Raw genomic sequence first — 23317 nt, 5'->3', positions numbered from 1 at the left:
CTGGGATGATAAAGTGTGAGCCCACCCAGTCGTGTATAGGTACCCTGCGTTCCTCTCTCTGCAGTTGTTGCTCATAAAGCTCCTCTTGTTCCTCCAGGGGGTAATGGCCGTGCCGCTCCCGATGTTTGCGCTGGTGTTCCGCGCGGATCTGCTGTATACGCTCAGCGCGCGTTCCTACTGGCAGCTCCTGCAGGCTTCGGTCAGGGTTGAACTCTGGCGCACGGTTCTCCTGGTCGTGCCCTTCCCGGTGGCTATGGTAACCATAATGTTGTTGTTGTTGTTGTTCGTGGTGCTGTTGTTGTTGTTGATTGTAGTGGTAGTTGTTATGGCGATCCCTGCCTTGTATATCATGCTCCATTGTGACGTTGTTTGTCCTGAAGTTTGCGATAATGGTCTTCCAGCCTGATGAAGAAACAAACAGGAAAACATATGTCATTAACAGGATTCAATTACGTATGAGGCTTGACTGATATTATAGCATACATGTAGTTAACATATTTGGTTATTTGTTCAGCCAATTATGTCCTATACTGCACTTCACCCAAAGTTTAGCATTTTTCACTATTTTTTTTGCACACTTTGCTTGATTCTGATTGATTCATCCATCTCATAAGGCTGTCAAGCTGACAAGAAATTAAGTTCAATTAATTTCTTGTCAAAAAAATTCAAATCAACAGCATCATTTTAAGATCTGAATGTTCATTTTTATATACTAAACTTGAAATACAGTAGTTGTACATGTACCTAAAATATTTATATGTACATGATGGAGGTCAGGTTTTTGAGTGGAGAAAACATTGCTAGAGGGAACATGGTGAAAGGAAACCTTGTTTAGAGCGAACATGGTGGGAGGAAACATTGCTTAGAGGGAGAATGTTGGGAGGAAATGTTGCTTAGAGGAATCATGGTGAAAGGAAACCTTGCTTAGAGCGAACATTGTGGGTGGAAACACTGCTTAGAGGAAACATGGTGGGAGGAAATACTGCTTAGAGGGAACATGGTGAAAGGAATCCTTGCTTAGAGCGAACACGGTGGGAGGGAACATAGTGGGAGGAAACCTTGCTTAGAGGTGGGAAGAAACCTTGCTTAGAGGAAACATGGTGGGAGAAAGCCTTGCTAGGTGCCTGACAAACCTCTTAACACAAGACTATAGCTGAGTCAGATTAAGCTAAGCATAAATGTTTGTTAGACTTATTCATTTGATTGCACTTTTATGTGTTCTCAAGATATTTCACTGATATGGTCAGCATTATGGTGGGAGATAACCAGGCAGATTTGTAGATTAGCAGATGAAGCCTTATTGGTCAAGGCCCACCAATGTACAACTTGTCACTTGTACAACTGAGGTTTCTGTCTGAAGGTAGAGGAAACTGGGCAAAGAAATCGGACACTGGTTTTCCCCAGGTACGCATATCAGAAACATCCTGGCTGAAGACCACAGCCAAACCAGTGAGAGCTAGACTGAGCAATTTAAAACACTCAGAATTTATATCATATCAATCAGATTCATGTGAATTCAGCGAAATGATTGTGTATTTTATAACCCGTCTTAGTACAGTTCACGTCTAATACAGCACTAGTTTCCGTCACCAACCTGGCCTGTTCTTGATGGGAGGGTCGAGCTGCGGGATTTCTCTCTCTTGAATCAGCTGTCTGTTTCGGCCACTCATGATCAGTGGTGGAGGGAGGACGATTGTTTTCAAATGGAGACGCGCGCAGGTTTTCTACGCTTTTTCTGTTTCTACCAAATCTGCGATTATAACAGAAAAATAATATTCAAATGATGGTGAACACTGTCAAACAAGGCTGTAAACATTTAAAGGTATTTCATGAACTAAAAGAATGGGTTAATGTATATATCATAGTCAAAGACATGCTTATCTATTTATCTATTTATTTAATTGTTGTTTGCCCCCGCATACCCAAGAATATTCACTTCTACAATGCAGGTCAGATCTGTGGGTGGAGAAAAGTGAAGCGCCCCCAGGTAATGCAAGACTGAAACATACATACATCTAAATGAAGAACTGTTATACTTCTTTTTGTTTTCTTTCATGAAGAAATATACAAATATTATCAGTTTACATGGTTACTCAGGGATAGACTACGCAAATATATGGTAATCGTCACAGATGCCTCGCACAATATGTGGATTAATGACACCATATATTTGCGTATCCTATCACTGAGTCACCATGTAATGAATTTATCCTGCAAAGATCCATCAATACAGCACAGAAGACTGAGGGAGTGAGTGAGTGCTTGGGGTTTAACGTCGTACTCAACAATTTTTCAGTCATATGACGACGAAGGAATCATTAGGGTGCATGTACGTATAATGTGCCTCCTTGTTGCAGGACGGATTTCCACCGCTCTTTTATTTAGTGCTGCTTCACTGAAACGACTTACCGAAGGCAAGTAAGCCGCCCCGCCCAAGCCATTATACTGATACGGGTCAACCAGTCGTTGCACTATCCCCTTCATGCTGAACGCCAAGCGAGGAAGTTACAACTTCCTCTTTTAAAGTCTTAGGTGTGACTCGATCAAGGATTGATCCTGGATCTACCGGTCCCGAAGCGGACGCTCTACCAACTGTGCTATCCGGGCCGGTGCTCACAGAAGACTGAAGTACAGGCGATATGACCATTGTAATAACAACTCAACAAAGGGAGATAACCTACTCAGCAGACATATTTGACGTTGTCTGCAGGATTCGAGAATATATCTATACATCACATGACCAACAAACATTACTTACTTAAAAATACCCTTGAAGATTCCTCCTTTTTTCTCCTTGTCTTTCTTCTTACGTTTAAGCGTGTCGTCCTGCGTCTCACTGCTAACGGAGGATCGCGAAGACCCTGTCCTTCTGCCCGGGTGCAGAGAACCATTCTCGCTGGAGTCCTCCTCAACTGTAACACAAAACAAGTAGGTACATGCATACAACACTGCACACTCCTAATTAAGCACCCTACAGTTTCTGTGCGAGACTCTCCCACTTACAATGTCAGACAGGAGTATTTGTTTATTTATTTGATTGGTGTTTTACACCATGCTCAAGAATACTTCACTGTATGACGGCGGCCAGCATCATGGTGCGAGGAAACCGGGCAGAGCTCGGGGTAAACCCACGACCATCTGCAGGCTGCTGACAGACTTTCCCAGGTACGGTGGGAGAGGAAGCCAGCATAAGCTGGACTTGAATTCATAGGGACAACATTGCTGAGAGGCTCCTGGGTGATTATGCCATGCTACCGCGCTAACCAACTGAGCCAGGGAGGCCCCCAGACAGGAGAAGGAAGGCTGACAAATGATTGAAAGACTGACATCTGACTAAAGGGTAACATCGACCAAAATGATTTAGCCATTATCCATCTAAAGTTTAACACCAGGCATGACTACTGTTCTGCATCAAAATGCTCTCAGGTCAACATACTGAAGAATTATTTTGTTGTTGCATTTTAAACTCTAAATGGAAAATTGTCATCATCAGATACGTGTTGAAAACCTGAATCAAACACACCTTCAATTATTAAAAAAACATTTCTCCAGATTTCAATGCATTTTATTACTTCATTTCTAAGGTAGGGCAGATCAACCTTTCACAAAATTTGTGTGAACACACTATGAAATAAATATATATAAAAATACATATACATATAACAAACTTTTTGGATGGTACAGAAGAAATAAGTTTCACAAAGCCCTCTTACAATCCAATTTTTGAAAGCAAGTTTGTGTTCCAAGTCTCTTTAACATCACTAATGTGAAACAATGTGAAGTGGGGAGAGGCTATGTATCTACAATATCAGTCAAATTTGCATAAACTCACCAATATCCATCTGAATATTCAGTTTGGTCGGGTCATATGACCTGTCCACAGCAGCCCTGAAGCTCTCATTGCATCCCCGGTTACGCATGTGGCGCCCTCTACCCCAGAGGTCATCATCATTGTCCATGCCAACGTCCTGCATGGCCGTTTCTAGACTTTCTAAACTGCTGGACTTCTTCATCCCTAGTGTCGGGCCCATGACTGCTGGGTTGTATGTGGCTGATGAAAGGACAAAGGGAGGTCACTCTCAACACCATTCATGTATAACTAAACTACTCAAGTTATGTCCCCTTTCATAAGAATGACAACATATTGACATACAGGAGCATATAGTAACATTGGGCAATGAGAAACCTACAATGTATTCTTCATAGAATGTATCTTATTGGAAATACTTGACTTATTAAAGATGCATTAGCTACTAGAATCCAGTCTATTCTCAGAGGAATTAAAATGTTAAGAATAGCTCAAAAAAGATACTCCACAGGGTGATAAAATGTGTTTACTAAATATAAGAAGCAACCACACGTGGTGAATAAATATCAATTTGAGATATAAAACTGCACATGATAAATGGGTGTACACGTGAACGTTGTAGTGGTTTAATCAGGAATGATAGAGTGCCTGGAAATATTTGAAAAATGCCAGTGCATATGTATGTTATACAGTTCACACGACTGAGTGGCAAAGTTTCAGTTTAGAAAGAAACATTCACGACTTCAGATGATAATATTTTGAACAAATGCAAAAGTGCATGCTGTCGTTCTCTTTACAATATACAGGTGCAGTATGATGCACGAAAAATAAAGAGAGCAAAAAAAACAGAAGAAAACATGAAAATGAAATTAATGGTAACACATGATGCAGAAGGTGAAAATTAGGAATTCAAACAAATCTTAAAGTTTTATGCAATACATTATGGCATACATTTTAATAGTGACGCATGATGCAGAAGGGGGTAACTAGTCATTTTTACTTTAAAATGAACCGGAAATCTGGCCACGATTTCTGATTAGCAAGTCCCACCTACAGCTATTTTCTAATCCAGGTGGTGTAGACTGTTTCAACCGTCCTACATGAACATTTAACAGATTCAGAATTCTGCAGATTTACAGTAAATCATCCATAATTTCATAGAATTTTTCATAAACTGATGAAAAATCATGAGACAAAATCACTCACAATGTATAGATAACTTCAGATCATTTCTCACCAACTTATCACCCGTCTGTTCTAGAGCATGCAATACTCAGGGTGACTGTGAAAGGCTGGGTAAATAAATGCAGGAGATAAGATGGTATTCGGTACATTGTACACAAAACTTTGTTCTATCTATTTCTTTTTTGTTTTTTCAGAAATCATGGCCAGGTGATCAAGCTCGTTAGTGTCATCTGAACAGGTGAGTGTTAATTGAGTAGGCCAGGTGTTTACATACTGTCTTCATGCACAGAAGAGGTGTTAGTGCGACCAAGCAAAGATTCTGCAGAGCCCGCGCGTGTCAGCGGCCCGGGACTAGGGAGGGTAGTGCCTGCAAAATATGCATATCATTACATGACTGTCAATCATAGGGTGCAGTGTATATATATATACAGGGTCTAGGGCCCTCATGCTAAGAGTTCATACATGTGACAAAAACAGAAAAAAAAGAAAAAGAGCTACAGGTAATATATTGAGTACATCAAATATGTACATGTATGTATAAAAACGGTGAAGATTACATACATTTACAAGGCATTAACAAACAGTGTAGCACTAAAAGAATAATCCAGTTAGCAGGTCAGGCTAATACATTTGTATCCCCCCAGACAAGACCAACAGTTTAAAGGCTAGATGAATGGTAGTGGAATGCTTGACACCAGCCCCATGTGGGCTAGTGGTGGGCTGGTGGTGAGCTAGTGGTTGGCATCCATATACATGGATACCTATACGTGGAATCCTGCTACAAGTGGGCTTGTGGCTAGCCTCCATAAACACACGCAACTGCACTAACCACACTCATAGCAGTTGAAGGTGAATGATGGGGTACAGACATTTCCATCTGGACATCGCCTCCCCCCCCCCCCCCCGACATTCTCCCCTCTGGGCATTTTCCCCACCTATATAAGAATGTATCTGATAAAATCTGTGGTCCGTCCTCTATTATCCATAGTCACAATGGATCTTAGTCATTAAAACATTTAAAAAATTTACAAACTGGAGAGTTTTGGCAAATTTGCAGCAGTTTTTTTTTCATGTGTGGCATTCAGTTCAATTAAATCAACACTTTGTAAGGCAATCAGTTGGTACAACGTAGGTCTTATATGGGAAAAAAACGGTAGACAAAATAAACGGACAGCTTATTCATGATAAACAGATGTTTTATCATTTGAAACAACAGGCAGGAGATTATTGTGTCTCGAGGGGTAAACCACCAATGCAAATAAAATGACTGGGGCCAGTATACCTGGCTTTTGGGTTAATCCCTTGACAGAGAACTGATTAGCCTAAGTGTAAAGATTAATGACTTAACACAGATTCTAGAGAACACAGGTCTATTCATAAGACTTTAATCACAATACTGTTTTGTTACTGCATTTTTATGGGAAGTTTCACTTTGATTATCAACATAATATCTTCACCATATGAAGACAACTACCTGAATTTTGTGAATATAAGAAAATAAAAAACCGACTGTTTTGACCCCCTGACATGCTACAGAGGCCTTAAAATCTTCACCATATGAAGACAAATACCTGAATTTTGTGAATGTATTCATTACAAGAGACCTTACTCAGAAGATCATATTTACATTTCCCACTGATCATATATACATGTAGATACATAGGGAGGGGTAAGGTCCAGGAGGGGAAAAGTCTAGAGGGGAAAATTCCCAGGGGGTGGGGAGGGGGGGGGGGGGGGGTTGATGTCCTACATTCGAATGATAGGCCTGCTACATGTCAGTAGAATGCTCTTAACCTGCTACAAGTGTGCTAGAGGTGAGCTGGTATCATGTCAGCGAGACCTTTTATTTTGGTTGGCACTGTATTTGTATCCATCTGTGGCATGTACAGAAATGCCAGACTACATGAGCAGTATGCTGATTTTTCCCGCCGCGGCTCCCGCAGCGTTTAACACATGGTGAAGTGTTCCCACCACTAGCTGTTCTGACCGGAAATCACATCACGGGAAAAACAAATTTCTACTAGCTACTTCAATAATTAACATGGTAGATGGCAGAGCTGGGTTTATTAGGTAACTACAGGTAGACATCTAAGTTAAGTTTACACGAAGAAAACTGATGAATGACTTATCATGAGACTTAACATGTAGATTGATTGATCGATTGATTGATTGATTGACAGGGATGATTTATCAGAACTGTGAACACACTGAAAAAAGTATATGTAGATATACAGTTAGACAGACATTAACTGCAATGGTCATAATTTACTGTCCTGGATAGTTGTTGTTGTTTGTATCTATCTAATGGATCTTTTCTCTGTGTTTTAGATCTTTATAGTATCAGAGGAAGTACATGGTAAAATATCAAGTTGAGAAACCACAGGCATTTTCAAAAGGTGACTACAGGTCTTTACAAAAACATTTCTATTTAGAGGGTTTAATACATAAATAACATTGACAAGAAGTGACAATGGCTTTATCGTGCAGGGGGAACTGAGTGGCTGTAAATACTTTATGCTGTAAAGTAAAACTGATGATCTCCAAATGCAGCTGATTAAAATACAACTTAAAAATTCAAATCCAGTCAAGCTGTTGAAAGAAATAATTATGCCAAGAAACAACACGCGTGCAAACTTCACGAGCTGAACTTCCACAACATCGAAACTCAGAAATCAGAAACATAGAAGTTCAAAAAATATCAAGTCAATACAATGAAATCCAAAATTGAGGGGATGCAGAAAATGACACAGATCACTGCTCATGCTCTGATTGGCTGACCTGGAGCGTGGAAGGAGGCGGACCGTCGACATTCGTACGGACCTCGCTGTTCGTACTGGCGTTGCTGGAGGGCGTATGGATTATAATACCCATAATCCACTGGAACAAGTACATCGTAATACACAGGTAAACTATGACAAACTTACAGACAGACTGACAGACAGACATAAAGAACCACAAATCTTCATCCTATCACGAAACATGACAAAACAGCTGTAATCAATGAGACCAAGAACTTTCACTTCTGAAGAGAAAGACAGACAGACAGTCCCATAATTTAACTCAACTGAACCGCTATATGTGTATGCATCACTTCTCAAATGAGAGTTCAATCCTTGAATGACAGTATTCAATGCTCGACTCAGAGTCTTTCAGTGCTCAAATGAAAGTACTCAATGCTGAGATTCAGTCTTTGAGACAGATAGAAAGATTGTATCCTTCTTGGAAATAAGCTGGAACATGACAATGAACAGCCAAACAAACAAATTGACAGACAAACAATACATATTCATATACTTGACTCCAAACAATGAAGATTGAAGCCAACAACTTGATACAAGGAACAGAATGCCATACGGTACATACAATTACATCTCTCAGAGTGCAATTCCAGGAATACGTTTCACAGAACATCAGTATACTTGTTCACAAACTACCATATGAAGAGTAGCTTAGGACAACAGGTGTGGGGTAGACGGACCCCCATTGGGAGGCAGGGTCTTAGCACTACAGTGCATATCTTTACATGTACCTGAACAGCTTACACCTGTAGACCCACAGTAACAGGTGCATGACAGCCTATCCCAGTGTCCGGTAGAACCGCTATAATCTGGCCCATTCAAATAAAGTCCCACAGTTGTTTGGAAGGAATCAACAACAACAACAAAAGTCTATTCTGTATTACTGATTAAAATTCTGCTTTAAAAAAAATGGACCTTCCACTGAAACACATCACAAATCACCTGATCCTTAAGAAAGACTCACAGTACACAAAATGCACTTGATCACCTTCATTGCTATATGTAACAAAGTTTTATGCCAATGCGGACAAAAAGAAAATTTCGATCATCAGATATAACGTAACATTTCACAGGGTTGGCCAAATTCAGGATTTTTCAGGGCCTAATCTGACAATAATCCATGACTTTTACCACATAAGATGACAAATTCTGAAGACCAAATATTGCACCAGTAAAATTTCTACCTTCATGTTTTGCCAGCAGAATGGTATAATTTATTTATTTATTTGATTGGTGTTTTACGCCGTACTCAGGAATATTTCACTTATACGACGATGGGCAGCATTATGGTGGAAGGAAACCGGGCAGAGCCCGGGGGAAACCCATGACCATCTGCAGGTTACTGGTAGACCTTCTCATGTATGGCCGAAGAGGAATGGTATAATAGGGAAATCAAGATTTAATCATGTCATAATAACATTTCTACATATGCTCTTGTAAATGTTGAAAGAAAGGAAAATTCATGGCTTTTTTTTATGAAAAAGGAGTTCTTGACCTTTTAGGTTTTTTCATGGTCAAAGAAACCCTGTTTTCAGAAAAAAAAAATGTAATAATAATTTTACCAGTAATATAATATATAATATATATAATTAATATAATAATAATTTTATAATAATTTTCCTCTATCATTCTTCTCACCTCTATGATGATTCATCTGAGCCTGTTTAGCCCGTTGATAATACTCGCTCCCTCGGGGGTCGATGCTTGCCTTCACCTTACGTTTTTCAGACATGCTCTGTCGGCCAAACCCTTCTCGTTGGAAGGCTCTCATTGGGTCGACACCAGGACTTCTGTAGTAGATCACATGAAAATCTTGTTTAATAAAGTTGATCCAAGATGACATTGGCTTTGTTAAAAAAAAAAATGATTCCTTCGCTAAAAATAAATATTAAACCACAAAGATAGAAGTGTGGTAGGCAGTACTCAAGGATATATTGGCCAGCATTATGGTGGGAGAAAAGAGGGCAGAGCCTGTAGGTGAACGCACGAACATCCGCTGGTTGCCGACAAGACCTTTCCAGTCACGACTGGAAAGGAAGGCAACTTGAGCTGGGCTTGAACTCACAGCAGCTGTATTTATTTATAAGAATGAATGCTTATCTAGCTCACGTACAGTGGGTCTTCCTTAGCCTGGCTACGTCTCCTATCCCATTCCATTAGCCACTCGGGCGGTGACGGTGCCCTGCCCTCTGGACCATCTTCATTGCTTTGAGAGCTTGAGCTATAGGAATTAGTCCTCATGATGCCAATGGTGGAGTGAGGACGCAGTTTGGAGCCCTGAGGAAACTTCTGCAAAACAAAACAGCAAGCTCTTTTAGAGTGCTATGGAGTGGATGAATACATATTGGTATTTTGTCAAAAAGGGCTGTAAAAGGCTTCAGTAGGCACACTGATTTGACTTCGTATAATTGTTACTTCAATATCATAATGACCTGAAATATTCGACTGCAATGTCAGATACTGTGGCTAACGAAGAACTCATGAGTCGTGCCACAGGAGCCCGCGACGCGACTGGTTTAACAAGGAGCTTCACACCAGACAGTGTAAACAGCAGAAAATAGTTTAACCCAATAAGCCAATTTTTGACAATCAAAAATGATTTCTTTTTGTCACTAAAATGCAAGCTTCATAAATCAGTGCAGGTGATTTCTCTACACCCTACATAATATTGGTCATTGTGGAGGTCGAAAAGGTCGAAGAAATAGGGTAACTCATAATTTCTCACTCATCCATGATGACAATCAGTTTTGTTGGGGGATACCTGGATGAACAACCTACCCACAGAAAGTTACGGACGTTCTTTCCCGCGACGTGTTATGTACAGATAGATGGACACCAGTGTCAGCCACCGGCCTTCTAGCAAACGTTTGACCAGAGGCTCCATGAGAAATGAAAATCACCAAGATATTGCCAGTTCTAAAGACGAGTATATACGTATGCAAGGGGTTATACCTTGTACTCAACAAGTTTTCAATCATTTGACGACAATGAGTCATTAGGGGTCGTAACCAGCCTGAGAGGAGACACTGCCATTACACTAAAATCCAAAGCAGACAAACACAATTGACAAACTTTCTAAACCAAGACAAATGGAAGGGAGAAATTAAAGGTGGTAACACCTTACCTGAACTTGAGCATAGGGGTCATCCTGTTCTATAATGACCGTTTCCCTGGAGACAGAGTTAACAGTGGGCGAGGTCAGCTTGTTGCTACGTGGTAACCGTGGCCTTTGCTCGCCATACATGCTGCCGTCCAGCGAGGATATTTTACTGAGACTGCTGTCATTCATACTCTCGTGTACGGCTCGGTTGTAGGATTCGTTACGATTCCCTCCGTTGTTACGTAACCGATCTAACATGGGATTGAGAGGTTTGTTGTTGTTGTTTATGTACACATTTTGGGAGCTATTCAAGTCCTGGTGCGCTTTGTTGTTATAATGTAAACTACTGTGGTTCTGAGAGTCATTTAGACTGCTCACTTCGAAACTGTCCGAACTCTCATCATGCCCTGCTTCCATTTCCACACGGGACACGTTTGATGATTCCGACGTCTCAGATACAGATCTTATTTTCAGTTCTCTTTCCTCCTCTCCGAATGGGGAAGGGGATGGGGCACCGATTTTACGAGCCACCTTAATGTTTATAAATCCGGGTGTGATGCCCTCCGACTGCATGGCCTTCCTGAGCGTTTCCATGGCATCGGTGTTGGACAAACCAACCAGTGACTTGGCATTCACTTCCAGAAGCTGGTCATTGATCATCAGTCTGCCATCCTGTATAACAGCAGGCAAATGACACCATATATCAACACATTCTACAGGAACACACAGCCCGTGAAAAAATAAAAAAAGGCTATGTAACATTTCCAATAAACAAAGTTATCCCCCCTTAAAGTTTCTGGTGCACAACAAAAATCACATGACACCAATGATGGGTTCATCTGCCCTCTACAAAGGGAAGCAATTCTTGTAAATCACACAACAACAGTGCCCTGTACCTACATGTACATACTTCAATATCAGTAAGAGTGATTTCAAAGAGAATACAAGTACAAATCATGAATAACCATAGCTGGTAGTGTGATCTAAGAAGCAGGCAGCTGGCACTGAAGTTCCAAGTATTATGATATTTATCTCCCTTTGTTGGTGAGGCCTAACATAAAGTACACTACATGTACATGTTCAAGTATTACATCTTATTTGTTTGGTAGAGATAAACTTCTGTACACCAAATGCAGAAATTTTGACCGAAAAAATTAATCAACAAAAACAAGCCAATGGAACTAAAATGCACAAAGGTATATTTATGTCAAGGTTACCACCGATGTGCGTCAGCCATATTGATGACTCAGCAGGTTTTACCTTTGATGCTGCTCCACCATGGATGACAGCCTTGATGAAGATACCCAGATCTGAGACATTTCCGTTGAGGTTTTGCGTTTTGCCCTTCACACTAACGCCCAGCCCTGCGGATCCTGTGTCATTCAGTGGGATATCGAGCTCCAGCAGCTGACGGTTGCGTGGCGTTGGCACCGTGTCATCGTTGTTGTTCACTTTGTCAGGAGGCTGCAGATTAACACAGGTGTTCTGATCGTTCTGCCATCAAGGGGAGGTAAGCGCAGACAGGAGTGCATCAACAGCAAGGATAGAGAGAAAAGAGAAGCCCACAATGTACAAAGCAAAATTAAACAAAACAACAACAAAAGCAGCGTTCAAATAAAATTAAAGCAAATTCCCATAAAAATGCAACTACACGTATAGTAATTGTAATTAAGTACAATAAAATGAAAACAACTTTCACTTGGAGGAACTGTATGTGAAAAGTTTTTCACTTTATTGCATACTTGACTAAATGTACAACTGAAAAGTTGCATTTCTTCCTGGGTCCATAATCCACAGCAATGATTTAGAAAGGGTTTTCACATTTTTGTACATCTTTCTTTCCCTTAAACTGAAATATTACTGCAAACTCATGGATCTAACTGCATGATGATTCATTCACTCATCTGGTTTGGGTTTGTGTGATATCCAAGTATATTTCATTTTATGTCAATGATCGGGTATATATAGGTAAAAGATGTCAGAGCCTCATGAAAACCACTGCCCTTCCCTAAGTACCTGACAAACCACCTGACCTCAACAAGCTGCAGCATCACTGCTCAAAGGCCTGTCCATTGGATAACAGATAATGCTTTTGTCACTACCTTCCAATTTGCTGTCCTGAATAAAAATTAGTCCTTGACCAGTGAGGTCCAATGTTAGAATGCAGTTCTTGATTAGAAATGTTAGAATGCAGTTCTTGATTAGGAATGTAAGAATCCGGTTCTTGATTTGGAATGTTAGAATGCAGTTCTTGATTAGAAATGTTAGAATGCAGTTCTTGTTTAGGAATGCCAGAATCCAGTTCTTGATTTGGAATGTTAGAATGCAGTTCTTGATTAGAAATGTTAGAATGCAGTTCTTGTTTAGGAATGCCAGAATCCAGTTCTTGATTTGGAATGTTAGAATGCAGTTCTTGATTAGAAATGTTAGAATGCAGTTCTTGATTAGAAATGTCAGAATGCAGTTCTTGATTAGGAATGTAAGAATGCACTTCTTGATTAGGAATGTCAGAATACAGTTCTTGATTAGGAATGTTAAAATGCAGTTCTTGATTAGGAATGTTAGAATACAGTTCTTGATTTGGAATGTTAGAATGCAATTCTTGATTAGGAATGTTAGAATGCAGTTCTTAATTTGGAATGTTAGAATGCAATTCTTGATTAGAAATGTTAGAATGCAGTTCTTGATTAGAAATGTTAGAATGCAGTTCTTGATTAGAAATGTTAGAATGCAGTTCATGATTAGGAATGTAAGAATCTGGTTCTTGATTAGGAATGTCAGAATACGGTTCTTGATTAGGAATGTTAGAATGCAGTTCTTGATTAGGAATGTCAGAATGCAGTTCTTGATTTGGAATGTTAGAATACAGTTCTTGATTAAGAATGTAAGAATCCAGTTCTTGATTAGGAATGTAAGAATCCAGTTCTTGATTTGGAATGTTAGAATACAGTTCTTGATTAGGAATGTCAGAATGCAGTTCTTGATTAGGAATGTTAGAATGCAGTTCTTGATTAGGAATGTTAGAATCAGTTCTTGATTAGGAATGTCAGAATGCAGTTCTTGATTTGGAATGTTAGAATGCAGTTCTTGATTAGGAATGTTAGAATGCAGTTCTTGATTAAGAATGTTAGAATCTAGTTCTTGATTAAGAATGTAAGAATCCAGTTCTTGATTAAGAATGTAAGAATCCGGTTCTTGATTAAGAATGTAAGAATCCAGTTCTTGATTAGGAATGTAAGAATCCAGTTCTTGATTTGGAATGTTAGAATACAGTTCTTGATTAAGAATGTTAGAATGCAGTTCTTGATTAGAAATGTTAGAATGCAGTTCTTGATTAGGAATGTTAGAATGCAGTTCATGATTAGGAATGTAAGAATCCGGTTCTTGATTAGGAATGTTAGAATGCAGTTCTTGATTAGGAATGTTAGAATGCAGTTCTTGATTAGGAATGTTAGAATGCAGTTCTTGATTAAGAAGCAATCACTATTGACAGGAGCTTTATCTAGTACAGGTTGTGAAATATGGAGGTGGTTCTTTCAACCAGGTACCTTTAACCATAAACTGAATCATAGTCATGTAGTATAATCAAGTGATCTATAATTTCATCCAAACAAATGCATTTTTTGGAGCAAATAAAAAGTCTTAAAATATTACTTTTGGTGCAGAAACGTACATATTTCCAGAAGGAATCCTTCCCAACAAACCTCAAAACATCTTTTTAAGATCAACAAAACTCTCAGAGTGAGGCAGAATGAGCAACACTGCCACGTGTGAATTTTAGCTCGCTAACAGTATTATGAGAAAATTCTGACCACTGTACTGTATGGAATACCTTTTCAAATAAACGGCCAAATTAATTTAATAAATTAATTGTGTGTGTAAACCGATCTCAGTCTCAGTGGTGACTGAAGAGTTATGGTAAGCATGTATGTTACAACAGTACCTAACAGCACTACCATTCATACATTTTGAGCCTCTCCTAGAAAACTATGGGGTGCAGGGAGATAATCTGCACAGTTTATGAAGTTTCCATCTTTAGTGACACAAACACATTTTCCTTATAATTGTACACATAAATTACACTGGAAAAGGGGCTTTAGAGGTGAAGATGTTGAAGATTTACAGTGTTTATATGTTGATCACCCTCAGTAAAACATTGCTACGGAAACAAAAGCAACATAAATCTGTGAAATAAATGTAGCATTTTACAAGCTCAATTAAAATAAAACAAACACTGCACTCACACTGTTCTGCCAGTGCTACAGGTACATATAGTGCATGAAAATAAAACACAAATACAAAAAACACATAAAACATACTACACTCTATGTATACTAGTCAATCAAGCCAAGAAAAGAGACTACGTTTTAAAAAAAGATGGACACATTAATTGTCAAACTAACAGTAAACAATAAAGATTAAAACATCAATTAACGCACCTATGTCCAAAAAAATAAAAAATGACGACAAGCTCAAAACAACGCCAAACATTAAAATAAATAAATTAATAAATAAATAAAAAGGTACAACATCAATATCATTTAGATGTTCCTTTTTAAAAGCAACTAAACAACACCTGAAAATACACACCCAGCAAGGTGATGCTGTATTTCATCTAACATTTAGAATGTTTCATGAGAATTTATTTTAACATGGCATTTTTTGGTCTGTGCGTTTATATTTTTGTTGAGTGTACTTAGAAGCTGAAATAAACTGCATACATGCAGAATACAACATGGACAGCTACATGTGTATGTTTACATGTGTATGTTTACATGTGTATGTTTACATGTGTATGTTTACATGTATGTCGTGAGAAACACTACTGATACATATTAACGTAAATGACTTCAATGTTTTTCCCAAAATTTTTTTGCATTGTTTTGAGGCAAACAAATGTCAGAAACTATTGCTTTTAATGCTGCGCTTAAATTTTCTCAGTAGGATATGTCCAACTTTATAATAGACAAAATGTCAAGTTATTCGCTGTACATTTACTTACTACGTTCTGACATACACAATGCTCTAATAACCACCTCGGACTTCTACACAACTGTTGTAATACACATGTAACAGAGGCATTCAAAACGGACACAGCGTGCAATGTAAACCTGTCAACCAATTTACAATTTATATGTGCATGGTGTGAACACATTTCCATCTTAACTTTTTACCGAAGTACGCCCTGGTTGTTCTGATTTTAAATTTCTCCACCTAACATATTGGCTACAAGTAGACCAAAGTCTAAAATGTTAAGCTACATTGACAGTTTTTAACCTTTGACCTGTATTGATATTTTCACTTCATGAATGTATGTGTACTATAATACAGAGCACATTTACTTAAATACAATATGCCTGTCTCTTTATCCAATTCTGTTCTTCAAAATTTTTTTGAGAAAGGAATGGGAATGTATTTATTTCAGAAACACACAATTATTCCAGCTACCACAAACACTAAAAATTCAGGCAGAGAAAAAAATATTTTCGTCTCTCAATCTGTTTCTGCCATGTGTACATCTCTAACTGTTGGTAAAACGACCAACTTTTCATCTGACATGACCTGCTAGTTCCACTACCAGGACACAGCTGGAGGGCGTGAGTAAACGAAGTGTGTGGGTGGTAACAATAGTATATAGCACAACTGACACTGTCAAAACACGTGCAGTTTTCCTCATACCAACAGAGTACTACACCGTACAGATAACAACAAAATATAACAGGCCCCATTTCCGCCACTACAAGCTTAAGAATCACTTTCAGGTACAACAAAACCCAACGCCCCAGGGGCAAATGTTCTTACAACACTTTTCCCAGTTTTACTGAGCAAATATTGCTTTTTCGATTATACCCACAAAGAATTAACCTGTTGTTTGGGACCTTGGATTGGTATCACATTCACAGCTGGGTACACTTCAATTAACTGTGATAATACCATGAGAAAAATCACGTGACATATTGGTTTACCAATAACCTCCCCCCAATGTTCTGCTTCAGTGATTCTGACTAAGTGAGCAGATCATAACAAATGCGAATTACACCCTTGCCTACATGTAGGTGATGTATGGTGACACATGGTAAGGAAGTGGAGTGTCAACTTCCAGACAATGCAAACAGTACATCATCATGTGATGTGTACACTTAGGGTTAACAACAGCAATGCACTGGACAGAATCTGAGTTTGTTAATTTCATCACAGAATGTCCGTTTTTTGAACTATGGCCCATAAGCTGTTTATTTTGGTACATTTTGTCACGCCGTTAAATTTGTGGCACTCTGTGACATGGTGGGTGAGACCCGCACTATCACCATTTAGTACATTGGTGTGACTTTTTTATTTTATGTTCTTGGCCAAATGACTTTATGTGATCATGCATGTATGTTGCAGGTGTTCATTTCAAACTAACAGTTTTAGTCATAAGTGTTCCTTGCAAACCAATTAGTGCTTTTTAAGGCCATTATTACAGTTTTCCAACCAATGGAACAAATTTTAGTAAGGCATGAGCGTCAAAATTGCACACAAATCTATTCCTATCTTTGATAAGAGCAAAAGAGACCCACTGACCAGTTCTCTGGGAACTTTGAACATGTCATCTGCAGTGTCTGTCTGCCTGGAGACCACGATATGGACTGAACTGCCCAGTTTGGTGTTACGTAAGATATTCACAGCCTCTGCTTGGGTTTTCCCGGTCATCGGTTCGCCGTTCACCTGGAAATTAACACAAAGGTGATGAAATAAATGACTGAAAAAAAAAAAAAAACGTAAAAAAAAGGGACATCATTTTGAAGTCAATGTATGTGTAAATCATTCCCAAAAGGTTTTTTTTTTATTTTCTTTGCTTCAGTTTTCATGTCTTCAACTTTCAGACAGTAACGTTCCACTGAAGGTATACATTTAAGCAGAATATTTCCACTATGAAACTATTTACAACTTTGTAACAAAAGCAAAACATTTCAGTTCAAATTCACCAGAGTAAGATAAACAGGGATAAACAGTTTGCTCTGTTTTTTGTCTTTTTTTTTGTTTTTGTTTTTTTATTGATCTATGGATCACAGCTAAAAAAGTGGATACCATTATTCATATCAAGATGAAACGTGCTTCACTGATAAAAGTGACATTTCACTCACTTCTCTTCATTCCCTTTTAATATTTCACAGCTAGATGCCATGACATCAAGAAAGAATCATTTTGCTTTATGACGGAGTTCGGAGTAATCGGAGTTCCGCGGGATGACATCAAAATATCAAAAGTTTAATCAGCTTTATTATTCCTATGTCAAGCAACAATGTACAATGGCGTGCTATATACAAGGTCTTTAGCTAAAAATATTGCTTAACTTGTTCAAATACACAAAACCATGATAATGTCAAAATATAAACAATAAACAGAATACTGCGTAGTGAAGACTGAATACCCCAGAAATCTGGATATGATAGCGCTTTGTCTCTCATGGGTTATCATTTTCATCTCTCACTCATAAAATATTTCTAGTATTCAACCTTCACTGACCGGCCCGGATAGCACAGTTGGTAGAGCATCAGCTTCGGGACCGGTAGATCCAGGATCAATCCTTGATCGAGTCACACCTAAGACTTTAAAAGAGGAAGTTGTAACTTCCTCGCTTGGCGTTCAGCATGAAGGGGATAGTGCAACGACTGGTTGACCCGTATCTGTATAATGGCTCGGGCGGGGCGCCTTACTTGCCTTCGGTAAGTCGTCTCAGTGAAGCAGCACTAAATAAAAGAGCGGTGGAAATCCGTCCTCCAACAAGGAGGCACATTACACGTGCATGCACCCTAATGATTCCTTCGTCGTCATATGACTGAAAAATTGTTGAGTATGACGTTAAACCCCAAGCACTCACTCACTCAACCTTCACTGTGTGATATCCTGTACACATTTTCTTTGTATGCATGGTCACCACCTAATGACACATTTCCCCGTGTGACTCACCTCCAGGAGTCGATCTCCTGACTTCAGACGCCCATCAATGATGGCCGCACCCTTAGGAAGGATATTCTTAATGTAAATGGGACAGTTTCCTCCGGCAGGGTTGTCTCTAGTGGTAACGCTGAATCCCAACCCTAGGGGACCTGAAACAAGACAGCTTCTTGTTAACTAAGCAAAATACAGACACAAATTCACTTTTATTAGTTAATTACCAAAAGTGGGTAAGACATAAACTGTTCACTTACTATCTTTACACATCTATTCCCTGTTTAACTATTAACAGAATTTTGAAAAAAAAAAAATCTGTCTTATTTTTTCATACATTTCCTAGCACCTAACGGAACATGCACATGAAAAAATCTTTCTGTTTGCAAACACTGAGGGTAAATTTATTTATTATATATTTATATTGTTTTATATTAAATATTATTTCTCCATACTCACTAATTTTTCATTACTACGGTGGTGGTCAGTTTTAGCGGTGGAGGAAACAGGAGAGCAAGTGGGGTAAACCACTGACCTTGATAAGTTACTGACAAATTTTCCCCTTTGTGACATTATTTGTATAAATCTCAGAAAGCACTCAGAATACATGATTGCAAACGTACCTTTAACGAGTTGTATATTGATTTTCTTGCCTATTCTGCGAGTGTTCGTGGGAGCGGTCAGCACGCGCTCGTGGCTGGATGACGTGGAAGTTAACGATGATGACGGTGATAATGAGGTGGATGGATGACGGACGGGTGGGACAGGGGGCGTTTTCCGTGTCCCATTCACCACTGGACCCCCGCCCCCTGCCTTGATAGGCGGGCCCGGTTTGATTGGCATAGTCGCCCGACTCTGCTGGGACATTTTCCCGTTTGAGTTCGTGTTAAAACTAACGCTCTGAGCACTTTTCCCAGAATGCCTTGGCGCTGGCACCCTGGGTTTGGACTGGCTGTTTCCATCACTACTATACACAGTATTGTCTGTCCCCGAATTAGCTGGTGTTCTCTCATTGACGGTTTCTGCTGAGGAACTTGTCCTCTGAGTGTCACTATCACTGTTAGAGTCTGTTGACCTCCCCGACGACGCTTCCTGCGCTGTCGTATTGGGCAAGGTCAAAGGTGAAGGTCGTAAAGGAAGATTACTGTTCCTTGAAGACGACCTTCCCTTTGGTAATACTGGGGGCGGCTGTTTAGGAAGGGGTGGAGCATCACGCTTCAAAACACGTAACCGTATCTCATCAGACTGCATGGCTTTTTTAAATATTGATTGCGCTCTGAAACACAAAGAAATGACAAATGTCAAAATAGATAAAGGCAGATTTTTCTTGAGACTTTTTTTATTCTCAAGAAAATTCTTGAGAATTCTCATTTTTACATGAGAATTGTGCATGCTGATCAAAGTCTTTTGTCCACAAAACATGTATATGGATATATCTTCCCAAAAACAGAGAAGAAAAATGACTCCTGATGCTTTTCCATCTTCATACAGATTTTCCTTACAAACAGTGCCACCAAACAATGTTAATATATAAACAGCAAATGTTAATATACAAACAGCAAATGTTCATATATGTTGGAGAAAAATCTGAGCAGGAATCATGAAAACTACAGATTAAATGCATGTAAGTTATCTAGTACAAATTACATATACAATGCCCTGCTAGATTTGTTTACAGTATTTAACCGGAAATTTATCACTTCTTATAAAGTCAAGGTTTATTCCCCCATCATACAGGCTCAGTTGTTGGTGAAGTTTGATTCATTTGTCATCCAAAAAAAGATTTCATGTTGGCATTAAAAGAATCATTTTATTTCATAAAATCTCCCTATATCTAAAAAGGCCAAAAGAAATCCTTGATGACTAAGAAGAAATCCTTGATGACTAAGAAGAAATCTTTGATGACTAAGAAGAAGTCCTTGATGACTAAGAAGAATCTTACTTTGCGAAATTGACATTAATGAGCGGAGTTCCGTTGATTTCAACGATTCTGTCTTGGACTTTCATTCGGCCATCTTTGTGGACTCGTCCTCCTTTCTCTATACTCTGTATCATGAGGCCCATATCACTGGTGGAGAGATGGAGAGTTTGGAGCATGACAAGTGATGCTAAATTGAGAATCAACATGAACAACAGGTGCCGATTCCAAAAAGCCAGATTTGATATAAGTCAAAATTTAAAATATGATTTTAGAGTCTTCTCCTGAGTAAAAATGAACATTTTGACCGTCTCTTCCATGTTATCTCAAGGCCAATGTGTTAGAATTTCCAGTGCCAAAAAGTCAGCCACAGATATTTGAAATTTGACTTAATTAACTAGTGTTAAAGCTATGTCTTTGAGGGATTGGCTGCAGTATTATGACCATTATGAGTAAACCTCACAAGAGCTTGAAAAATATAATAAAATGTGACACTATAATAATAATAATAATAATACTAATAAATAATAACACATACAATTCAACATTATGAAAACCCCCAAAAACATAAATGATGGCAAAGAGGTTTGCAAGAAATTTAACACGAAGACGAATACTTAGATGCAAGACAATGAAACCTTACAGAGATTCCCATAAATCTCACCTCCCATTCTCATCAAAGTCTGGCACCACATGTATACCGAGGGGACCTCCGCTGTTTGGGAGAACGATGTAAATGCTGCCGTCCTCCGCAGTACCATTCTGAGACAAGGACGGCCTCTCTTGGGATTGGTCACTTTCGCTGCTCCCTGAAGTTGCCAGACCTCCAACAGGTTCTGACCTTTCAACCTGACCCTGGAAGAAGATTCAGAATTTATGGTCAGTGTTAAGTGTACAAAAGTTGTCTGTTGTAAAGCTTGATCTGAGGGCCCATAACAACAATCTGCAGATGAGATTTCATCACAATTAAACAATATCTGGAGCAATTATTGCACAGAAAGCAAAACTGTGACAGGACATACCGATATACTCAAAGTAACAGGTGTGCTTTCGTAGGACATAAAAAAAGGCAAAACAGCACATCACACTTGTGGGGAAAAAAAACCTGCCGAAGAACTGGTGTAGTTATTCTGAGATTGCTACACAAACATATTCTGAAAGTCACACAAACAATAACGGAAACCGCATTACCTGAAAACAATAACCCTGATTTTCTTAATTCATGATTTATTTCAATAGCCACGCAAGCATAGACATTTGCTACTGGTGAATCAGCAGTCTGATCATATCCATATATATACATATACATGTACATGTACCTTCCACAACATGGTTCCAGCAAGTCCAAAGCCCCTTTTAAACACTCGCTCTTCTTCGTCAAAGTTTCCTTGAACTCTAGTTCAAAAGACTGTTTGAAGTTATCTTCAAAGACCATGCACTGGTAGAGACCACTATATATGTGAACCCTTGACATACACAAAAAACCTTCTGTAGCCACTTGGTTTAACCTGTCCTCTAGAAGCAATATCTTTACAACCAATATCCAAAGCTTGTTTTTCAGCTCTCTTCAAGATGTTCCATTCCCAGAGATACAAATCGTATTCTTTCTGTGGTTTAATACTGCTGATTCTGAAATGCGGGCCAGTTCATCTTCCCTGTACTAAACTTGTAGTAACTAGCCCTGAATTCCATCTGTTCATATGAGAGGAAATGCAGATAATATTCTTCAACAGGGTTTTCACTGCTCCAAGAATTGCCAGAAACTGCCCAGAGCTTGCTTACAGAAGTTTTCACCACAATCCAAAGCTTGTTTGAAGCACCCTTCACTGAAGTCCATTCGTGCGTTATTACAGCGGTGCAAGCAGATCTACCAAGTACAGGTACTGCTGCTGATACAACATGAAGAAATCTAAATGGAGGTACCCTGTACTCTGCCTCTAGCAGAAGACAGGTATCAGAGCCGAAAACCCTGCTGTTACTGTAACCAACAAGCCTTGACTTCCTGGACAGCTAGAAACTTGACACCAAAGACAGTTTACCGCGGGGCCTCTGTGAAGGTACTACCCCTGGAGTCCAGGCAAGAAAACTCTGACACATTTCACTAGCATACAAAACAGAAAAAAATGTTCAATGGCCAATTGCCGAGAGGTTTGTTTTTCTAAAGATAGGTAAACATTTCACTTTGCAGCAGCTCAAGATTTTTGCACAATCCGGTAATTGTTCTCATCATCCACTCCTGCAGGCTTCTCTTTCTTTTGAAACATAAAAATTTTTGCATTATTTCCATAGGCAAGGGAACTTCTACAAGACTTTGTGGCTCTATGTTAATGAATTTAACAGCTTTCTAATGTTCATGCGGCAAAGTAATTTTCTGGATGCCAATGGGTATATTCTGACTTTACTGTCCCCTCCCCCTCCCTCCTCCCCTTGGGGTACCACAAGAGATTACCCCACACCTCTGACAGTGAGAAGGTGTGTAAATGGTTTGTCCTGACAGTACCACTGTTTTCTCCCTGGCACATCATGCTGTTCACTCTCTGGCAGGTTACCCAGATTCTGGACTTCACCGTTCA

General features: G+C 39.2%; 1 protein-coding gene across 3 annotated transcripts in view; it reads right to left on the bottom strand.

Moving 5' to 3' along the window:
* Positions 1-220: 220 nt before the first annotated feature.
* LOC135477691 (partitioning defective 3 homolog) overlaps positions 221-23317 on the bottom strand; it is a 64107-nt gene continuing 41010 nt past the window's right edge. Inside the window, exons 6-19 of one of the 3 annotated variants that reach the window (XM_064757879.1) lie at positions 21409-21599; positions 20769-20894; positions 19450-20102; positions 18845-18984; positions 17456-17599; positions 12152-12385; positions 10916-11563; positions 9905-10080; positions 9430-9581; positions 7772-7870; positions 3833-4051; positions 2759-2912; positions 1595-1750; positions 221-402 (exon numbers count right to left, since the gene is read on the bottom strand). In XM_064757879.1, coding sequence (XP_064613949.1) covers positions 348-402; positions 1595-1750; positions 2759-2912; positions 3833-4051; positions 7772-7870; positions 9430-9581; positions 9905-10080; positions 10916-11563; positions 12152-12385; positions 17456-17599; positions 18845-18984; positions 19450-20102; positions 20769-20894; positions 21409-21599 — 3147 coding nt within the window. In that variant the 3' untranslated portion in view covers positions 221-347. Of the gene's footprint in view, positions 403-1594; positions 1751-2758; positions 2913-3832; positions 4052-5267; positions 5361-7771; positions 7871-9429; positions 9582-9904; positions 10081-10915; positions 11564-12151; positions 12386-17455; positions 17600-18844; positions 18985-19449; positions 20103-20768; positions 20895-21408; positions 21600-23317 lie in introns of all 3 variants that reach the window. The other 2 variants (XM_064757880.1, XM_064757881.1) reach the window with 2 other exon arrangements.

The sequence above is a fragment of the Liolophura sinensis genome, chromosome 11, assembly GCF_032854445.1.
Source record: "Liolophura sinensis isolate JHLJ2023 chromosome 11, CUHK_Ljap_v2, whole genome shotgun sequence".
In the NCBI taxonomy this organism is placed as follows: Eukaryota; Metazoa; Mollusca; class Polyplacophora; order Chitonida; family Chitonidae; genus Liolophura; species Liolophura sinensis.
The sequence above is the reverse complement of the archived record's forward strand: the minus strand, read 5'-3'. Positions and strand labels throughout refer to the sequence as shown.